The sequence below is a fragment of the Oreochromis niloticus genome, linkage group LG23 (assembly GCF_001858045.2).
Source record: "Oreochromis niloticus isolate F11D_XX linkage group LG23, O_niloticus_UMD_NMBU, whole genome shotgun sequence".
Lineage (NCBI taxonomy): Eukaryota > Metazoa > Chordata > Actinopteri > Cichliformes > Cichlidae > Oreochromis > Oreochromis niloticus.
In genome coordinates, this window is record NC_031986.2 from 29699272 (window position 1) to 29721303 (window position 22032).

The 22032-nt window shown below is 38.2% G+C and overlaps 1 protein-coding gene across 3 annotated transcripts in view; it reads left to right on the forward strand.

Annotated features, from left to right (window-relative positions):
- Positions 1–22032, forward strand: part of nlgn1 (neuroligin 1) — a 292800-nt gene that overhangs the window by 13564 nt on the left and 257204 nt on the right. For 2 of the 3 annotated variants that reach the window (XM_025903036.1, XM_025903037.1), the window contains exon 2: positions 16540–17603. In XM_025903036.1, the coding sequence (XP_025758821.1) occupies positions 17066–17603 (538 nt within the window). In that variant the 5' untranslated portion in view covers positions 16540–17065. Of the gene's footprint in view, positions 1–16539; positions 17604–18359; positions 18420–22032 lie in introns of all 3 variants that reach the window. The other variant, XM_025903035.1, reaches the window with a different exon arrangement.

Genomic DNA, 22032 nt, shown 5'->3' on the forward strand with positions numbered 1-22032 from the left:
GTGTCACTGCTTTGACCAGGGGTGGGTTTGAAAAAAATCCATCTATGTACTTCCTTTAATTTTGTACTCCATATAAATCTCTGATTTTTTGTCATGTAGTCAGCGAGCAACAGTCAATCAAGTGGGTTATAAGCAATTAACTTGGCCACATCTCAGCCCTATTTACCAATGCAATTTGAAGGCAGACTGAATGACGTAGCGAACGAGTGAAATATGTAAATGACAAAAACTCCACTAGCACCTTACAGATAATTTAAGCAGACTGACATTCAGCAGTTTTAATTGACAGTGTGTTTATTGAAAAAGAAAGCTGGCTTATGCTACTCAAATCATTCTTTTGCAGAGCAGCACTTTGGGGGTTGAAAAAACAAATCTCCCGTCACAAATCTGGAGATTTATATCTTGCGGAAAATGTTGATGTAGAAGAACACTTATGAACAGTACTTTGCAAAAGTCATGAGATACCCCTCATTTCTTTATATTTTATTGGGAAATGGGTGCAGTGATTTATTGAGGCACGTGCAAATGTCCATGGGAACAGGGTATATGTTAGATGCCTCAGCGCTTCAATTGAGCTCCAGACTCTGGGAAGCTAATTCATGACTAAAAGTGTTCCTTCATCTGTTCATTTGTATCGTTTTACTGCACTGGAAGTGTGTTTAGAATCACTGATATGATGACAAATCAAGGCATTGCCAGCCAGTTTCCCAATGGTATTGCATGGTGGATCAACTTTTGTGCACTCAGAATTTCCTCAGTTTTGACAAGACAGACCATGTCTCTTCCTAAACGGGATATATAATTAAGGGGAATACAATTAAAAAACAAAAAATCAAACAAACAAATAAATAATACAAGAGGAGAAAAATTCAGTGATGTGTTTGCGCAGCGTGACTTTTCTTTTATAAACAACAAAAAGGGTTAAAGTGTTTTCCATGGTTATGGTTTCAATGATCATGTTCTGCAAATATTCTCCAAATTAATCCATTCTGAATCTTTATTTATTTAACGACTCCTTCGGCACAACACATTCTTGATAGAGCTCAGTTATTTATAGCTTATTTCCAGTATTGGAGTTACTAAAACATGCCATTGGTTGTAGTAGATAACAATTACAGAGATGACAAAAAGATCCGGTAGTGCAGCTCCTGTCACTAGCCTATATTTTTATTTTGTAACAATTTATAAAACACTGAATTTATTCAGCATGACTACTGGTGAACATATTTCAGTATTTATGAGGCATTATCAAATACTCATCTGTGGTCTGATAACAGAAACAAACACAAAGTAAATGAGATTTGTGAATTGGACTGTTATAATGTTGGAAATTGGATGGCAGAGACCGGGGAGATGAACGTAAGTTTAATTGGATATCAATTTCCCTTCTTTGCTTTTCTTCTTCTTGACTTTTCTCTAATAAATGGTTTTTAATCCATGAACTGCTTACAGCCTGATCTGATCTCCAGTGGGCCAGACCAATAAAACCAATGCATGATAATGTAGTGTAAAAATATGCAGGTAAATTCTGAAAACCTTCACATGTACTGAACCTTTTTATAAAATAGTTGGTGACCAGTCTGATATCTCTTTAGAAAAATACAAGCAGTTCCAAAAAAAAAGTATCAGTTTTTCAAAGTCAGTCTACTGTCATTCCAAATTAAAACTACTTAATGTGAATCATAAAGTGGTCAGCACAGCTCTTTGGCTTAACTATCTTACTTTGGTATGTGGACCTAAGATGATGTATTTAACAGTGAGAAGGCTGCAAAACTGACAAATGTAAAATCTCCAGCTCAGAGGAAATTAAAATTTAGATAATCACGTTCATGATGTTATCAATTCTTATTGACCTGCAACACAATGAAAGGTTAACAACTATATAAATAAATGTAGTTTTATGTTTGACAAAGCCATCAAGTAGGTTAGATTGGATCAGTTGCTTTCCTGTGTTAAAGTGGGGGGTGAAAGGAATAATCATTATAATAATATAATATAATAATAGTGCTTTTCTACTCTTATCAGGAACTTAAAATGCTGTAGACTTCAAGTCCAAATCACCTATTCACACATATTTATAAGGTACAATTATTGTGTACCCACAGCACTCATACTACTACATACATATTGTAACAACCCTTACTTTGGTGTAGTATCGCTAGGGGGTGTCGTCCTGTTATTGTAGTAGTTGTAGAGTCTCCTATTGTGAGTGCAGTGGCAGCCATTACAGCCAAGCATGCTGCTCTCCGTGCATCTGTTTAGAGAGACCGTACCATTGTAATGGGCTGGCGCTGGCGACTACCTAACCCTGGCACATGTATGTACGAATAGGGTGGAGCCATGGAGACCAGGCTTGTATGGTCTTGTTCTGTTAACGCCAATTAAAGGCCTGTTGTTCTATTTAACTGACTGGCCTCCGAGTTGTCCGGCTAACCTCCACATCACATGCCCGCTGAACCTGCTAGCCGCTCCTTCCTCGCCAGACCGCCGTTACAATATGTAGACATTAATATGTGGCAGCTGTTTGCGTGGCAGGTATTGATTTGTTTGTTGATGCTTCAGTTACATTTGTCTGTGTTAGACCTGAACTTTAGCACTTCAGTGATCGATTTTACAGTTGTGCTATTAGTTTTGCCTTGGTCAGCCTAATTTTCATTTATGTGTTGTTTTTGGTTTAAATATTTAAATTATTCAGCTTTGAGGCCCTTACACACCAGACACGTAAAATTTGTGCAAATGTTTTGTGTGTTTAAAATATTTTTCGGACGTGCCTATTTTTAATTCAAACTGACAACATGAATGAATTTGCAACATTGATTGTTTTGGATTAAGTTAATTTTTTCAGATTTTTGTATGTGAATAAACACATCTTACCAGTCAGACCAATGTATTTGGCAACAATTGCCATGATAGTTCAAAACATTCACCAGTACTGAATATACAACGATATGGAAATAATAAAATAACAATATTTAAATGCTATTCCAGGTCAGTCAGCTCTTTGAAATTATTTCGGTGCTTCGTCAGATGTGGTCCTAATTCACTGAACGACAGCTCAAATGGTCCCATTGACATCCTGAAATATGTATGAAAGTACATTTGTTGTGATACAGCATCAACTCCTGGATCAAACCATCAAATTCTCTCTGCTGTTGTCTTCTCTTGAGAATTGGATGAACCCAGAATCTCTTACTACTTTTCTTTCTTGCTTTTCTTGTTTAGAAACATCAGGACCAGCTCACTACTGCTTGATGTTGACTTCACTCTTTTGCAGTGTGTTTTTTGAGGACACATTTTTGGAAAAACATGACGTGTGCATACGTTAGAGACCAGTTTGCATCTGAAAAATCAGAATTTCATGTAATTTTATTACAACTTGCTTGGTGTGTAAAGGCCACCAAGCAAGTGGCATCATCCTTCAGGTACACATATGTATGTGTAACCATCAAGACGCACATGTGTCATACAGCTACCCTTCAGAGGACATTATGTTGACTTAAATGTATATTTCATAATCTTAAGATAAACCTAACCCAACCCTAACATTAATGTGAGTCTTCCTACTTCATTTAAAGATTTATGTTAAAGGGGCTGTTTTTTGTTCACAGGAGAGACGCGGGTACCCACAATGTGACTGTGTAAACAGATTTGTGTCCTCATGACATGAGTAATACACACACACGGACACACACCACTTTAATGGCTGTCACTGAGCGTCAGTGAAATGGCAGCAGTGTGGCTGCGGGCTGCCGTGGCTGATCTGAGCTCATTAGAACAGCGACTTAGACTGAGGGGATTCAGTGGGGATTTGTTACGCAGCTACAGCACTTTTGCCCCGGCCAGGAGGTGAAATTGGGAGAGATGAAGTGAAGGATGAGGAGCAGGGAAGGATGAGGAGAAGGTAAAGAGGTGAGGTTAAGGGAGGAGACCAAGAGGAAATTGAGAGCAAAGGGAGGAACGTGATGAAAAAGAGACTGAGAAAAGGAAGAAAGGACATTAGTAAGAAGGCAACAGAGGAGTTGAAATAGAAGCGGGAAGAGGAGTGATAAGTAGAGAAGTAGGGGAGGAGAAGCAAAGAGCAAAAAAGAAAGAAAGGAAGTTAAAATGTGGATAAAAGACAAAAGAATGAAGACATAAATTGAAAAAGTTAGAAAACAAAGTCTCAGAGAGTTGCAGAAGAGAAGAGCAAATATGTGGGGAAAAAAGAAGGTGAAGGCTGGATGATCTTATTAAAGGTGTGAAAAAATGAGAGGTGAGGATGAAAAGTAGGAGTGGATTGAAGAGTACGAGCTAAGAGGGTGCAAACAGATAAGAGGAAAACTTTATTGATCCCTGCAGGGCAAAGTAGCAGCAGAAATGAGTGGAAAAAGCTTGAGAATATAGATGATAAGAGGGGAAATCCAAAGTATAAACCATGTACGACTCACAACTTTAAAACCTGGTCATGTTAAGTAGAAACTAATAAGTGAAAATATCTAAAAATGTACAAGATGGAGCAGCAGGAAGTGATGAAAAGAAACAAAATTATCAATATTAATGTCAGTTTTTGTGTGTATTTTATAGCAGATAGGAATATGAGAGCGTGATAAAAGACTGTTGCATAACAGATAAGAGAGCATATACATATGTACATTAGAGAGAGTGAATAATGTGCTGGTATCCACATTAACAGGTCTGCAGAGGGTCAAGTATGTATAGAAATAAATCAAGAAGAGGAGCAGGCAGGAAAGGCAGGGGGAAATTAAGCTGAGGATAAAAAAGAAACTATGAAATGAAGAGATGTGAGTGAGTGGAGGATAGTAGGAAGAGGAAATGGAATGAAGACGAGAGGTGAAGATTGAAGAGGGATTTTCCAGTTGGTTACCCGGTCTCGACCACGTGTGAAATTTGCTCTGAACACCCGGTGGCATTCAATCACCACTCAACTGAAGCAACAAGAAAATTAACACAAAAGTAGAGAGGGGGAAATGGAGGGAATTAAAGAAATAACAGGAGAGTGACAGATAGATTTATGACATTTTATAACAGCATTCTTTAAGCACTCCATCTGCCCATAAAACATTTATATTCAAAATGTACAGAATGGCTGAAAATAGTTTATAAGTCTTTAAGTCAACTATTGAGTCTGAAATTGTACTTTTTACAGGAATACAAGTGAAATATTCAGCCAGTGAGGTAATTGTATTTTTCATATTAATTAATTTCATTTTCCTTTTCTGAGCAGTCTCATCTTTTGAATATTTTATCACTGCACTAGTAAGTATTTTTCTACATTGTTTAAGTAATTTATACTTGTTATTGTAAATGATAACACGACGAGAAATTTCTGTGAAAACAGTTGCAGTTATTTCCTAATTTTTGCAGACAATGTGCTCTGAAGCATGTCAGGATGCTAGTGACTTGATTTTATAATATATAACCTATTGTTATAATTTAATAGAAAAACAGTTGGGGGTTGAAATGCATGTTGCATCGTTTAAACTGCTGTGAATTTATTCAAGTATTAAGTTTGTATTTGATCTTCTTTCTTAAGATTAAAAAAGGCCCTGAAAAAACTTAAGCGAACAATAATGCACCTCTTTGACAACTGTTCTGGCAGTTCCATAATTTTAAGAAATAAATGAACTGTATTCATTGACGTTGTCATAAGTTATGAAAATAAAATGGGTAACCAGTAATTTTATCTACTCTTGGACATTAATCACCATCTGTAGTGAACTGTTCTGCAATAAGTCTTGCAATAAGTGCAGTAAGACTGACACATAGAACTATATGAAGTGTTTTGAATTTAAAAAATACAGAGGATCTAACTACAGACTGGGGGTGGAGCCGAACCCGAATACGGTATTTGGAAAGGCACAAATAACGTGTTTTTTACAAATATTTATTTCAAACAAATACTTTAAAAAATATTTGTATTCGGGAACAAGGGAAAACTTTATATCAAAAAGCTGAGTTTCCTTATGAGACTATTTTTTTTCTTGGTCTCAGATTTTTAAGGATGGTATACACTTTCTTAGTTTGGATCAAACAGCGTTGAAGCCAAAAAAAACACCCCTGCATTGCTTGATCCATGAAGGGTGAGAGTCATTGCTACATTGGAATACTTCTAAGACATAAACTCTGTCCACTGTATTGTGTTTGAGTTCTGTAAGAACTGCTGGAAGCTTAATTTCAATGTAATTTCAATTTTGTTGCCAACGTGGCTGAAATCTATTTTTAGACCAAGTGGGAATAAAATTTCTTGTGTCAGAATCTGCACTGATTAGCACTTAAAACATTTTCAAATCTTCATGTCTGTGAAAGTTCTCAGTCATCCACGTCATCTTAGTCTAAGGAGCTTGGAAAGAAAAGCGTCTGGACTTCTTTAAGTTGCTTGAAGATGTTTCACCTCTCATCCGGGAAACTTTTTCAGTTTTAGGGTCAAATGTGCTATCCGAGGGAAACCAACTCTTTAGGCTGTTTTCACACAGGGCTTAAATCTGGGACTCAAATTTTTATATGAACTGGTTTCAGTAGGGCCAGCTATATTGTGTGAACCCTCACTAGCAATAGCAATGCACTCTTTAAAGTGCATTTGTGTATAACACTGGTCATCTGCCTCTCACCAGCTGCATAAATGGAATGGCATCAGGATGAGTTTGCTTTTAATATATATTTATTTATTTTATGGCTAGAAAGGGAAGAGACACAGAGTGTAGTTAGTAATAGACAAGTTATTTAAAAAAGTAACTAAATATCTGATTACTTGAATTGAAAAATGACAAGTAACCTCACCAGTCATATCAGAAAACTAACCTGCATATTTCAATGGGTTACTTTGTGTTGTGTTACAGCAAACACGTCCCAAGGTAAACTTTGACAGCTTTTGTCATTTCTTCTACCAATTTCTTTTGCATTTGATTGAACTTACCCAGTTGCGTTTCAACAAGACAAAAATGAACCCAGGAGAGGAGACAAAAGCCTAGAGTGTAAAGACTGTGATGACAATGAGAACTATAGTCAAACAGAGTACTTAGGAAAAATGTAATTTTGTGGCTATAATGATTTTGCTTTAGATTTTGCATTTTATTTTATTTTGATTTAGTCAGCTGAGAGATAGAGATGCACAGTTAACATTGTGTATGCAGCAAACACATATTAGCACGAATCAACATTGCAAAAGCAGAAAATGAACACCAGCAGTAATACATTCAGATAAAAACGAGCACAAATTTTATAACACAGCAGGACAAAATTGAAAATACCTTGAATTAAAATTGGACTTCAAAGAATGAAAAATGAACATGGCTATATATAGAAGTAAAAGACACAAAAGATTGGATGGAGACAAACAAGATTCTTAGACGTTAGATTTGATCTGATGACAGGCTAAGCATAAATTGCAGGAGCTACTGGCAGCAGCACACATACGCAACATGAAATGAGACTGGCATGTCTAAGTTGATAGCTGCTGACTGAAGTAGCACCTCAAGCACTGATAAATTTCTCTCTGCAATTTAGATGGATTTATAATCCTGCAAATTGCATTAAAATTTTGGCTGGATCGTTGCAAGATCACTGCAGTACCATTGCCACCAAACAAATCATGCAGATATAACACAGCTGTTTGGAAATAATCACTTCATGTTTTCCTGTCTTTAGTAGTAGAGTTTCCCGTTCTTTCCATGCAGATGCATCAACTACAGATGATGACTGCTCTGTGTTTACCACCCATGAGGGAGACTGTTGTATTTAGTGACATTGTCATATCATACTGTCTTCTTTCCACACAATGTCAAACTCTGCCTTTATACACACAGATATTTAGCGTGTACCAGCCAGAAGAGATGTGTTGTAAGTGTTTTGTTATGTGCTTGTGACCTCAGGATTCTGGCTACATGTGTCATAGTCTCAAATCTCCTTTTAAAAAGTTTTTCTTTAGCTTTCTTTTGAGTTTTGGTGTTTTTTGGTTTTTTTTTACCTAGTTTGTGTGTCTCCTGTTTTTGGCTTTCTCACTGTCTGTCTGCTTGCATTGTCTCATTTGGTAATTGCTTTCTTTGTCTTTAGATGTTAATTTTCTGTCTTTGTCTTTTCTACCACCTTCAGTATTGGTTGGCATCTAATTAGTTTCACCTATATTCTGTTAGTTATTTCGTTTTCTATTAGTTTTTTTTCTGTTTTCACTCCCCTGTGTTTTTTTTTTTCACCTCTTCCTGCATCATTTGTTGGGCTCTGATTCCTAGTGTATCCTAGTATATCATTTAGTATCTCAGCAACTCCCCTGAAATCCCTTCAGATGATTTGTCTACATATATAAGTTCAGTAGCATTGCCTTATAGTTGCCTTCTAATTCACTGCATTTCATTTCATCTCACATTTGGTTCATCTTTTGAATATCCATTTAAAATGTAAGAACCCAGTTTTTTAATTCTGTTATTTTTCTGGTTAATTTTTCATTTGGTAGCGTCTATCTTCACATGACATTCACCGAGATATTCATCAGGCAGCTTCTGTAATGCTAAGTAAGACATGAGTTATCGTTTAGGGCAATGTGGAAGTAAAAACTACTGAATTAAGTTCTTGTTGTAATGACCTCAGGCAAGGAAATCCAGAACTAATTTACTGTAAGTGAAAAATCCATATAACCTTTGACCGTACAGGCTGACCCACACACAGCCTTTTGTCTAGCAAAAATTCCCTTTGAGACTGATACAACGGTTTAGAGCCTGTTTGTGTGATTTCATACTGAAAATAAGATGGTACCGTAGTAGAATAATAATTTGAAGATTTCCAAACACACCACTTGATCTGATATTGTGCTGTGATCTGTGCACAAACACAAAGTTGAAAAACTTTCTCCAGTGTGGTGCTAAGATGCAACTTTCCTCCTGGCTTTTAACTATCAAGTGTCTGACTTGATGTATTCATAGGAACTGCTACTGAAAGACCATTTGATTTGTTTAACAGTTGTGCTCGTAAACAGTTTCTTTGGAATGTTGAATGACATACACCAATAAACAATGCAGCTGCTCAATTGGATGAACCAGATTCCACCAAAAAGCTTCAACATAATAAGAAGGATTTTGACAAATCAGTGGTTCAAATTCTAAAGTAGTTTCACATCTCTGCTTCTATAATGACCAGCTCTTAACTTGTTGACTGGTTTATGTGCCCCTCCAGCATTTCATGTGCTCATAATGACAAAGACTATCATGTCAGTTGTTTCTCTTCAGCCTTGCTGTAAAAATACTTGCAACTAGTTTTATGGACTCATTGACAAAAGAGTGGAACAATCAATGGAACTGCTTTCTTTCAGCGCTGTCACAATGCTCTCGTTGTTTGTCAGCCATTATTGCGTGAATGTTGGATATTTGTTTTACATATGTTTGTGTACGTGGATTTCTCAGTGCCATTGTCGATAAGCGCTGGTTTATGTAGAAATATGGCTGTTAGGAGGAGGGGCAGGAGGGCTTCTGTCTGCCAGGGTGGTTGTTTGTGCTCTGAGGATGGAGAAGATTGTCAGACTGTCAGTTTTATCATCATGTATACTGGGAGTTCACAATTCTTGTTCCTCTGCGTGGTTTGATTTGAGACAGGTCCCACGTCTGGGGTATCTTAGTCTGATTCAACAGATGTTTCAAAGGAAAAGTAGAGATTTCCATCCCTGTTTCTGAACTAGCAGATGGGAAACTGAAACAGTGTGCCCCTTTAATGCTTCACCTTCACTCCCACAATGTGACCATTCAGCTGACTGCAGCCTGTCTCCCATGAGGCCTCAGAAGAAATAACAGCAGATGCAAACTGTCACATTTGAAAGTTTAAACTGAAAATATAGAGCACCTAAGAAATAACCTCCTTACATTGTGTCATATTCACGGTCTGTTTGTGGGTTGGAAAATAAGTAGTAATAGGAGAATTTTGCTGTTTTCAGTAATTTTTCATAATTATCTCATGACATACAGACAGCCATGATTTTTTTTGTTCTTATTTGGCCATTATGTCTTTGTAAACTCGCACATGTTGTCTTACCAGGTTAAACATATTAAACCTTAAAACTAAAGGAAATGCACTCATTTCCAAAGCTAGATTACATGCTTTACACTTCTTTTCAGGAGATGATTGGCATCATCTTCAGCTGTTTCTTTTTATTATTTTTTAGCATGTTTTTAGTCTATACAGATCTGTAACTTATTTTTATTAGTTTAACTCACACTTTTCCCCTTTAAAAGTATGGCTCTGGTTTGGACAGATGACATGCACACAGCCTTACAACGGTCATGAGATTTTACCCCAAATATCTCTAAACAGTTGAAAAATGAATGAATTCACTATTTTTACAATAATTAAATGAGTTAAGAGAAAGGACAAAGCCATGAATAGATAAACATAAAAAAATTAATATTGAATATTAAAAACAAAAAATATTGAAATTGTTTTTTAGTTCTCTCAGATCCAAAGCATGGGTGTCATATTGTAATGTTCAGTTCCAACAGCCCTCTGTGTTTGCAGCTGTTGTAATTTTCCATCATTATGCAGAAAATGCGGGTATATTCCACCAGTTCCCTTGTTTGACATGATCCAAAGGGACTATTTAGCATGCTTCAGTTTGCTAAAAGTAAAAGAGGTTTAGTAGGCAATTCTTCTGTGTCCCTGAACAAATAACAAAAACTGCTGACTTTTAAAGGCGGCCAACGAAGCAGTTTATCCTCTGGCATCAACATGGCTGCCAGCATAATTTTATACAATGAATATGGATGGTACACAACTGGCCTATGTGTAAGAAAGAAAATAATTAAATCTAGATTCAGCCCTTTTTATTATTTTAAATTTTCGGTGTATACGTTAGATTAACTACAAACAATAGTATACTGTATATTAAATGTGGTCATGCGTTGTAGTTATTAGGATTTATTTGAAGATGCATGGCTCCAGATATATTGTTTGTTTTGGGGTTTTTTAAAATAATTTTTAAAATGTTATTTTTTTAAACTGTCTTCAGCAAGATCATTTGGTGTGTGTGTGTGTGTGTGTGTGTGTGTGTTGTTCATAAATCAGAAGGTGATGTTCAGAAGAAAAAAAAAGCACTTATCCAATTCACACTCACTGGGGGCGTGGGTGTTGACCCTATTCCAGCTGTCATAGACCGAGAGGTGGGGTACAGCCTGGAAGGTTGCAAGTCCATCACAGGTCTAACACAGAGAGATAGACACCCATTTTTGCATTCACATTTACAGCCAGTTTCATAGTACCAATTGCCCTAACACTGTAGCTACTACACATCATTTGACGTCATAATGGTGTCAGTCCTTTCAGGAGATTTGATTCCTTAAGCTGATGAATTAAAGCAAAGTTGAGATATAGAAGAAAGACATTGACACAGTGAGAGGGCATCAGCTGTATTTACCAAAAAAAAAGAAAAGAAAAAACATTCTTCGTCAGTCCCAACTTCCCAAGCTCGACTGCTCTGTATTTCATAGCACTGTCACAGAATGAATATAGGTCACATGACTTACAGAGACATATGGGATTGACCATATGATGACCAACAAGTTGCAATACAGCTGGAGCCACACTTGTGATTGTAGAATATGTTGAATTGTAAATATCTAGGTAGGGTTGGGCAGTATAAACTGTATTTGGTAGAAACGATATGAATTTGGCCAGCGGTAGAGATTTTTACTATACCGCTCTACCGCGATACCGCATGTTAATGGTGTCATCAAGCTGTGCCTGTTTTGGTCGAAAGCATCGCAGTGGCTGCAAGCAATATCATCTGCAAATTATGCCGGGCAACAGTAATAGCAAAGAGACGAATCACGTTTTGGAATATGAGGAAAGCCAAAAACTGCGCTTCCTCCACTTCCGTACCATTGATTCATTAATGTTGAATTCTTTCGCAGTTGCTCTATTACCATGTTGTTGCAGTATATTAATGACTAACCTCGTATTGTGGATGAATTATCTGAGTTGTTCTCCTGACTGAAGTTTGGTCCGTTTACAGCATCCTGCCATGTGATTACATTTGTCCCTAACCATCAGAAACCCTCACGTTAACTTTTATCGAGTAGAAAAAAGTTTGTGTTCATCCTCCAGCTTCACTGTGTTTGTTATGCTAACATAGCTGTGTTGCTAACGATCACGTAGCACATCATTATATACCAGCTAGCCCAACTTCAGTAACCCTAAAAGTCACTGCTGTTTAGTTTTCTGTCTTCATTTATGTTGGAAGTGATAGCAGAGCTGTACGTTTTAATTTTCTCAGTCAGAACATGGCATATCATATTTAGGTGGAAACTAGCGAGCTAACTTCCTGCTAACTTCTAACTCTGTTAAATTTAATAAATTCTGTTTTCATGGATGCCTGACTGTTAAACTTAATTGTTATACCTGGTAAAGCAGCAACACTGGTCGTTTTATTAAAGATGAAAGAATCTAGACAGTTTTTAATTCTCAGTGAAGATGCAGTGTTCGTTTGACTTAGGGACCTGAAGCAGACAGAGTTTTGGACCCAGATTACTCCGCGAGGCTCCTGACTACGGCAGCCGTAATGCTCCCACAATCCAGCTTCGTATCTTACCAAAGTCGTACTAAAACATTTTTGACAGATTTTTGAGCGCCGTGTACCACATAAAATCGGTTCGAGGTCAGTAAACACAACCAGAATTCATACAAAAGGCGCATTGTCGATTTTTGAGAAAATTAAAGGATTTTAAGTGCACCTTATAGTGTGGAAAATATGTTATATAGTAGAAAAGAATATATCGCGATATATATCGTTACCGCACATGCTTCAAATTATATCGTGATATGGATTTTAGGCTATATCACTCAGTCCTATATCTAGGGCCTTGGAGACAATGGTAAATGGCCTGTATTTATACCAACTTAGGCTATGTAGGTTTTTTTTTTTTAACAATTTAGTCATTCATTCATTCATTCATTCAAGCTGACCAATGAACTTGATTTATCTGATTAAAATTTAAAATAAAGATAAGACAAGATAAGATAACCTTTATTAGCCCTACGCGTGGGAAATTTGTTTTGTTACAGCAGTGGACAGTGCAAAGTTAAATAGAAAAATTAGGAAAAAAAAAACACTGGAATAAGATATCAATAAGATACTGTACACAATAGAATAGAATAAAATAAAATACTATATACAATTGAATAAAATAGAATACAATTGAGTATAATACAACAATGCCAGAAAAGAGTATTGAGTGTCTTGAAGCAGAAAAACTATACAATACAAATTCACCTGGCCTTGAAATGCATCAGTCACCTGAACCTCTCTTTTTGAGCATTCAGATATGATGAAAACCATGTGCAATGATTTATACTGTAATGATTTGTGCAGTTTCATAGTAAACTGTCATGTCAAACTAGGTGTAATGTCTGTATTTTTTTGGTAAATAAATAGAAACAGTAACAAAAAAAAAGCCATGTTTCTCATTAAAACCACCATCTTCTGACTTCAAACAGAAGCACAGCATTCACTCAGAAATATAGCAGACAAATTTTGACTTGCAAAAAAGACACAGAAAACACTGCAAGAAAAACAGGACTCCTTCAGGTAAAATTGAATATTAAATGGGAATGGCTTTTCCTTCATCTTTTTAATTCACTCATGTAAGTATATGTTCATATCACATAGTAGTAGTGATATGTACATACACTCTACATATCACTCCTACTTGTATGTACAGTACATGTATATCTTTGTGGCTCAAAGTTTTTTTTAAGTTGGAAAAAATGCCCCATATTGCTAACACCATGTTTTTGACAAAATATTCAGTCTTGCAGGATAGTGAACACTAACAGGGGCTTGGTAAGATATTGACAGATATTAATATGTAGGCTTGTGTATCAGTCAGCTTACATAATACTATAAAACCATTACTGACCCTGACTGGCTTAGGCTCCTTAGATTTCTTGTTTGTGTATGGACACTTAGGTTCAGGTTCTAGTCTTCCCTCATTGTCGTGTTTCTTCAATTAATCACAGTTGTGCTTGCTTGCATGATCAATCAGTCTTTCATATGCAGATATACACATATACTTTAAGGAGTATAACACGTTAGTGTTTTAGTTGTGTGTTAATGTTAGCTAGTTTGACAGTTTGCTGTGTGTATGCAGTTAAACAGGATTACCTCAGTGTATGAAATTGAAGTTGAGCTCATCCAGATGGAACAGTGACTACTAAGAAGTGTGGGAAAGGTAGAAAACCACATAGTATGAAGGACATACCTTCATGTTCGACATATTTCATGCACACACACAAACACATAGTGACGTAAAGGGTGAAGTAACAGTTGGCGTGTTGCTTTGTTTCGGTTGGAATCATTTTGTGTTACTACCATATATCTCATTCGACAGACTTACTGAGAGAATGGTAAAATAGGCAACATTTCTGGGGAATGTTAATGCAAGGTCTGTGACATGACACAAACTGTAGCCACCTGTATGAAGTACCTTGCTACAGTGGCTTGCAAAAGTATTCGGCCCCCTTGAACTTTTCCACATTTTGTCACATTACAGCCACAAACATGAATCAATTTTATTGGAATTCCCGGTGAAAGACCAATACAAAGTGGTGTACACGTGAGAAGTGGAACGAAAATCATACATGATTCCAAACATTTTTTTACAAATAAATAACTGCAAAGTGGGGTGTGCGTAATTATTCAGCCCCCTGAGTCAATACTTTGTAGAACCACCTTTTGCTGCAGTTACAGCTTCCAGTCTTTTAGGGTATGTCTCTACCAGCTTTGCACATCTACAGACTGAAATCCTTGCCCATTCTTCTTTGCAAAACAGCTCCAGCTCAGTCAGATTAGATGGACAGCGTTTGTGAACAGCAGTTTTCAGATCTTGCCACAGATTCTCGATTGGATTTAGGTCTGGACTTTGACTGGGCCATTCTAACACATGGATATGTTTAGTTTTAAACCATTCCATTGTTGCCCTGGCTTTATGTTTAGGGTGGTTGTCCTGCTGGAAGGTGACCCTCCGCCCCAGTCTCAAGTCTTTTGCAGACTCCAAGAGGTTTTCTTCCAAGGTTTCCCTGTATTTGGCTCCATCCATCTTCCCATCAACTCTGACCAGCTTCCCTGTCCCTGCTGAAGAGAAGCACCCCCAGAGCATGATGCTGCCACCACCATATTTGACAGTGGGGATGGTGTGTTCAGAGTGATGAGCAGTGTTAGTTTTCCGCCACACATAGCGTTTTGCATTTTGGCCAAAAAGTTCCATTTTGGTCTCATCTGACCAGAGCACCTTCTTCCACATGTTTGCTGTGTCCCCCACATGGCTTGTGGCAAACTGCAAACGGGACTTCTCATGGTTTTCTGTTAACAATGGCTTTCTTCTTGCCACTCTTCCATAAAGGCCAACTTTGTGCAGTGCACGACTAATAGTTGTGCTATGGACAGATTCCCCCACCTGAGCTGTAGATCTCTGCAGCTCGTCCAGAGTCACCATGGGCCTCTTGGCTGCATTTCTGATCAGCGCTCTCCTTGTTCGGCCTGTGAGTTTAGGTGGACGGCCTTGTCTTGGTAGGTTTACAGTTGTGCCATACTCCTTCCATTTCTGAATGATGGCTTGAACAGTGCTCCGTGGGATGTTCAAGGCTTGGGAAATCTTTTTGTAGCCTAAACCTGCTTTAAATTTCTCAATAACTTTATCCCTGACCTGTCTGGTGTGTTCTTTGGACTTCATGGTGTTGTTGCTCCCAATATTCTCTTAGACAACCTCTGAGGCCGTCACAGGGCAGCTGTGGAGCTGTTTTGCAAAGAAGAATGGGCAAGAATTTCAGTCTCTAGATGTGCAAAGCTGGTAGAGACATACCCTAAAAGACTGGCAGCTGGAATTGCAGCAAAAGGTGGTTCTACAAAGTATTGACTCAGGGGGCTGAATAATTACGCACACCCCACTTTCCAGTTATTTATTTGTAAAAAATGTTTGGAATCATGTAGGATTTTCGTTCCACTTCTCATGTGTACACCACTTTGTATTGGTCTTTCACGTGGAATTCCAATAAAATTGATTCATGTTTGTGGCTGTAATGTGACAAAATGTGGAAAAGTTCAAGGGGGCCGAATACTTTTGCAAGCCACTGTATATACCCATTCACCATCTCCAAATGTTTGCCTCTCTGCATAACATGTGGTACACTGGCACTAATGATGTCACAATATCCACTTTTATTGAAATGACCTGTGGCTTTGACTGTAAGCCTTGTTGCTGCTGGGATCCAGGTTAAGGTCTGTCTAAAAATCAGCCCCTCTCGGTGGGATGGAGTGTCACACTGTCAGTAGTGTGTAAAATTAAACACTACATTATAATTTGTTGCGATGCATGCTGATAGATACCTTGTGTGTTTGCTGAGGAATGTTATCTCATGTAACCATCCGTGCATATGGGTATGAGACAAATTTAATGGCATGTCTTCTATGCTGTGAAGTAAGACAAATAATTTTGTAAATTTAAAATGGTACTGGTTAAAAATGATCATTGCCTTCTTAGTGTGAATGCTAAATGTGTGTTTACTGTGTTGCAGGGGACCAACTTTGGACTTGACTCTTCACAGTACAAGTACCTACTAGACCCACTGCACCGCAATCGCTGCTTCTGCCACTGTACATGGCAATATGGAAACCATCATCACTGACTGGCTTGTCTATCTCCTGAGAAGTGGTGCCTAAAGATGAAATCTTCAGTGTTTTCTTCTTCAGTCCAGTGATTGTTTACAGGACCTTTCTGAGGAATATATTTCCATACTGTGAGGAATATTTCACAGATTTTCGTTCACCAATTTGGAGGAAACTGATGGCTGCTACAATTCTACTGGATGCTTTGCAGTGCTTTGGTTTTAAAACGGATCATTAGCATCCACAACCCTCATTTGCTCCGGAGTTACCAATTTCCTTACACCTTACTTTTGTATGAATGTCAGTTTTGTGATTGTGTTTGTGTTTGCATCTGCATGGTATAAGTGAGAAAAAGGAAATAAGGAGTTTGCTTCACGAGCAAGAACTGGCCAAAAACAGAGAAAGCAACCAATTGTAAAGCGTGGGACAGCAGCCATGTTCGAGTGGAGGCAGCATTCGAGGATTGGATGTCGGCTACTTCAGAGTGCTACATGTGGGAGCAGAAGCATGGGATATGTAGGTCTAGAAGGTTCCTTAAAGGCTGGCTGGTGGGTATCCACTCTAATATGGCTGGGATTGCTGCTTCTGCAGGCATGTCCAGCTGTTGTGTTGGCTCAGAAACTTGATGAAAATGACCCAATAGTAACAACAGCCAATGGCAAGCTTCGTGGTATCAAGAAGGAGCTGAACAATGAGATCCTGGGTCCTGTCATACAGTTTCTGGGCGTTCCATATGCCGCTCCACCTACTGGTGAGCGCCGCTTTCAGCCACCTGAGCCAGCGGCACCATGGCCTGACATTCGCAATGCCACACACTTTGCCCCAGTGTGTCCCCAGAGCATCGTCGAGGGCCGTCTGCCAGATGTCATGCTGCCAGTGTGGTTTACCAACAGCATCGATGTGGTGTCCACCTACGTCCAGGACCAGAGCGAGGACTGCCTCTATCTTAACATCTATGTTCCCACTGAGGATGGTGAGTTTGCCTGCAAGCCCAGGGTAGGATGGCTGTGTACAGAGGGAGGTGGGGCAGAGAGAATTAAACCCACAACCTTCTGGTAGAGGAAAAAAAAAGTGTTGTTGGGGTGTGTTGTTACTATGTGAGAGTGAATTTCTGTCTCTGTCCTTGTATGTCTGTCAGTAGAAGGGAAAGCATGACCTTGTGCATGTTAAATGTGCATGATATTTCTTATACTACATGACTGTGCGAGAGTGACGTGTGAAAGAGAGAACAGTGTGCACACTTTTAATTTCACTCCACATCTGCCTCAATATTTTTTCTTCCACATTCTTTCAGTCATTCTTTCAGACTTTTTGAACAGATTTTCCTCTCAGCTCCTCTTTTTTCTAATTTCTTTATTTGCCCTGCTCTGCAGGCCCCCTCCTCCTCCCCACTCTCATGTCTGCAGCTCATCATAGCGTATTGTGCTCATCCACAATGGCTACAGTTCATTAAACAAGACAGTCGTTGTCATGATCATCACCGATTGATTTGGCTGACTGGCTGAATGACTGGCTGGCTGGCCGACTGATAGAGTGAATACTGCTCTGATTGAGCTGGTGTTATTCATTCTTTCCCCCTGTCTTTATTTCTCCCTTCCTTCCTCTCTAAGTCTTTTTCAGTCAATCAGCGCTGCGTGAGTGTTCATGTGTGCGTGTGCATGCCAGCTCCTGTGTGCACTGCGCGTCCAGGGGCTCCATGTTATTCTTTAGTTTTCTATTCATTTTACAGTCAAAAGAATATCCAAGGAATGTGCCAGGAAACCGGGCAAGAAAATATGTAGACAAGGAGGTATGTATGATCTGACTCCAACCTATACAATGCCACAGAAAGAAGAACATCCTGCAAACAGGAAGAAAGAAGAGCTATATGTTACAGCATGAGAGAGAGCGAGAGAGACTGAGTGAGAGAGACTGAGATGGAGAGAGAGACGTGAAATCAAGGTCTACAAATTATTCAAGTCTTGACTCAGGACATCTGCTGGTTTTTAGAATGCTGCAATTAAGAGACGGGGCCTTTTAAAACACTACCTGAAAGTGAATTTAGGGCCAATTTAAAAAACCTTAAGAGGAAAGTCGAGATTTCAGAAGCAGTATTCTGACTGAACACAGCTACTGCATTTCAGAAAGTGTATGTGCGCACATCAGGAAATACTTTTTTGTCATTTCTCAGGTCTTGTAAAGACCTTTTGATATACTCAAGGTAATAACAGCAACATACTTGCATCTAAAACCCTGAATAAGACAAGTAATTTATAGACCTTGTGATGGTGGATTGATGTGAGGTGTGTTGCACCACATCCCCAGTACTCATGTGTGCTCACGTTGGTCAGCAATAGTGGGGGATTTGATTGGCTGCCAGATCATAGGTCAGGAGGTGTGCAGTAATTATGGCTGATGTGTAGCAAGATAGCAGCATATTAGATCATACACACTGTCACAAACACACATACACACACTCACAATGATGTAGTTGTATGCAGTGTTAAATAAGATGAGCTCAGGCTGGACCTTGACTATGTAATCTCCATTAAAAGAAAGCACAGCTATGTTCTGGTTGGCTCTGGCTACTGTATCAAGCGCTGTTTCATCAAGATAATGTCCTCCACCTCCTCTCTGTCTTTCTCTTTTAGCCTCTCCCTTCTTGGCTGTGTGTGCACTTTTTTTCTGTATAGATATTTTTGAGTCAGAGTGAGTGACAGAGAGAGTAAGACAGAGACAGCGAAAGCGAGAGAGGGAGAGAGATGTGCTGACAGTGTCCTTGATAAGTTCTGGGTGTTAATGTCATTGTCTTGGCAGCAGTCAGCATTATCACTTATTGTAAATTTCCTTTTTTCGTACCAAATAGATACGTGCACATTATAAATTCACTGCTCTTCTTCGCCTGTAACATGTTACATATACAAATACACTGAAAGGAAATGCACTGACGGATTAAAGAAGCTTATATATTGTTCACACACCATGGAAAAATCATAATTCAGAAAACAAGATTTTGTAATTTGATAATAAAGGGAGAATAGGTGTGAAACACAGTGTACTGCACAGAAAAAGTAAAGCAAGATAGCAGAAATGTCCCTTAGTTACAATAGAAGTTGCTCGACCTAAAAAAAGCAAAGTTTCTCAGAGCAGATGATTCAAGACTCTAATGACCACTTTGATTTAGATATTCAATACATGGAAAAGCCCTGAGTAAAAGTGACATGAAGAATGCAGATCCTAAGACAATAATCGATCGTCTAGAGAATTAAACGTTTTTTTTCCCCAATATTAATAAAATGGATAAAAGTGAAATTTTAGCCTTAAGTAAAAGGCACAGATCGGAAGCAATTCTTTAGAGAGTAAAAAGTGACATTTATCGACCAGAACTTAGTAGTCTTAGATCCTAGACACATCACTTCTGACTGGTAAATTAAGTGTTACTTTTAGAGACTGAAGTGCTCAACTTCATGTTTTAAAATTATATTATCTTTCGGAACAATACATTATCTAAAGCAGTATGCCTCAATTCTGAAAACGTTAGTACATCAGTTGCTTTCTTGTTTTCCTAAATAACATTTTATGCAAAAAAAACAAAACAAAACAAGAAAAAAACAATTTTGATAAGAGATGATGCCATGGATATCAGCCGATCCAAGCAATCCATCTAAGTAGATAGTCAGTATTCATATAGTTCAATCACTGTGACATTGGAAGAAACTATTGGAATTCAAGTCATTTTACTGTCTCTTTATCTAAGTGTAATCTGCAACAAGTCATTATTCTGAGGAGTTAATTTCACTACTCTTTTTGTGCATAAACATGGAGGTAGGTGACCAACATCTAAACTGAGGTCTGAGTGGTGGAGGGTCACTCATTTTTCGTCTTCTGCCACTGGCCTGCGATTTACATTTGACTTTTTATGAATTGTTAACCAAACGCATCTTCCCTAACTATACCTTTTCTATAGTTTGTCATAAGAATGGGTTTCCCATAATGTTAACCATATTGAAATCTATTTGCAATTAAATTGAATGTAATGAGAATTTTCAAACCTAAGGCACTGAAGAAAAAAAATGGCTTCATAGTGTCATCCAATATTGACATTCTTATGTGGCAATAGTTCTCTGTGCACGACTGTGCTGGGCAATTGAGCCCGGGTTGAACACCAAATCATGTCTTGCTACTTGCTACTAGGCAGAAACTACTAAAATGTACCACACGTTTCATTTCTCAGGAATCATGCACATGTATTGGGGTGGTGTTCTTCAGTACATGTGCACGGCTTCTATATTCAGATATTACAATTAAAGTGTGCATTGTTGAGTTACTAGACATGCTGTCCAGGCTGGGATATCAGTTCTACAGCATCAGATAAGTGTTTTCTGGTACAGCATTAGAGTCTAATGTCAGTTCCGCAGTGATGGTGGTGGTTTAGTTTAAAGAGGCAAAAGCTATTTCAGTGGATACTTTTAGAACTTGAGTCATTATCAGTGACACAGTAGTGCAAAGTGTACTCAGTGGTGCGTGGGGTGAGTGGATAGATTATGGTGAGTGACTAGGTAATTTCACGGCTAGATGTGTGCAGCCACAGTGATGGGTTTCATAACATGTTTGGATAGGAAGAAATAAATTTTCAGGAAATGGGGTATTATTAATCAAATCAACTATAATGTCTTCATACAAATGACATATTGACAGGCAATACACTACAACTATTTTGTGATAAAAAGCACATTTTAGCTCTGAAGTTTTTCCAAAGGAAAATGATCAGGTGCACCTGCAGAATTATAGTGAATATGTGCAACTTAGGATTTCATCTGCATAGGTGAAAATTTGGAGGGCAATCTTACAATGTTCCCAAATGCTTCAGCATCCACTGATCAGTAACTACACGGTTACTGACAGATCTGTAGATAACTTATGATGCACAAAACACATTATGCAACATATATACTGTTTATTTTCGGTTTTAGTTCCGTAACAGTTTGTCTAACACTCATACCTTCAGCTAACATAAAATTCTGATGTGCTTTTGTTAATGACTGTTCTGCACACCAAGCATGGAGGACTTCTTAATGGACAAAACAAAGAAAAACCGTGTGACCTGAGGTGATTAGAAGGAAAGCTAGCGATGGAAAGCGATGAAGACATATGACTGTATTAAAGAAGAAGATATGGGGTAGTATTAGGAAGACGGACAAAAACAAAGTAAGAGCAGGACACACACAGCCAAACAATAGAGCAGCGGTGAAAGTGAAGAAGGCAGAGTGTAATTGCTGTGGGATTCGCCTCTTTGTCCACATAAGGACTATTGTACTGTCCTGTGTCACGCAGGTTCAAAGAAATCTTCTGTGGTTAAAAGTAGTGCTTTTTGATGTCTCTGGGATGGAGTATGGCCATTAAGTTATCACATGCTGGGATAG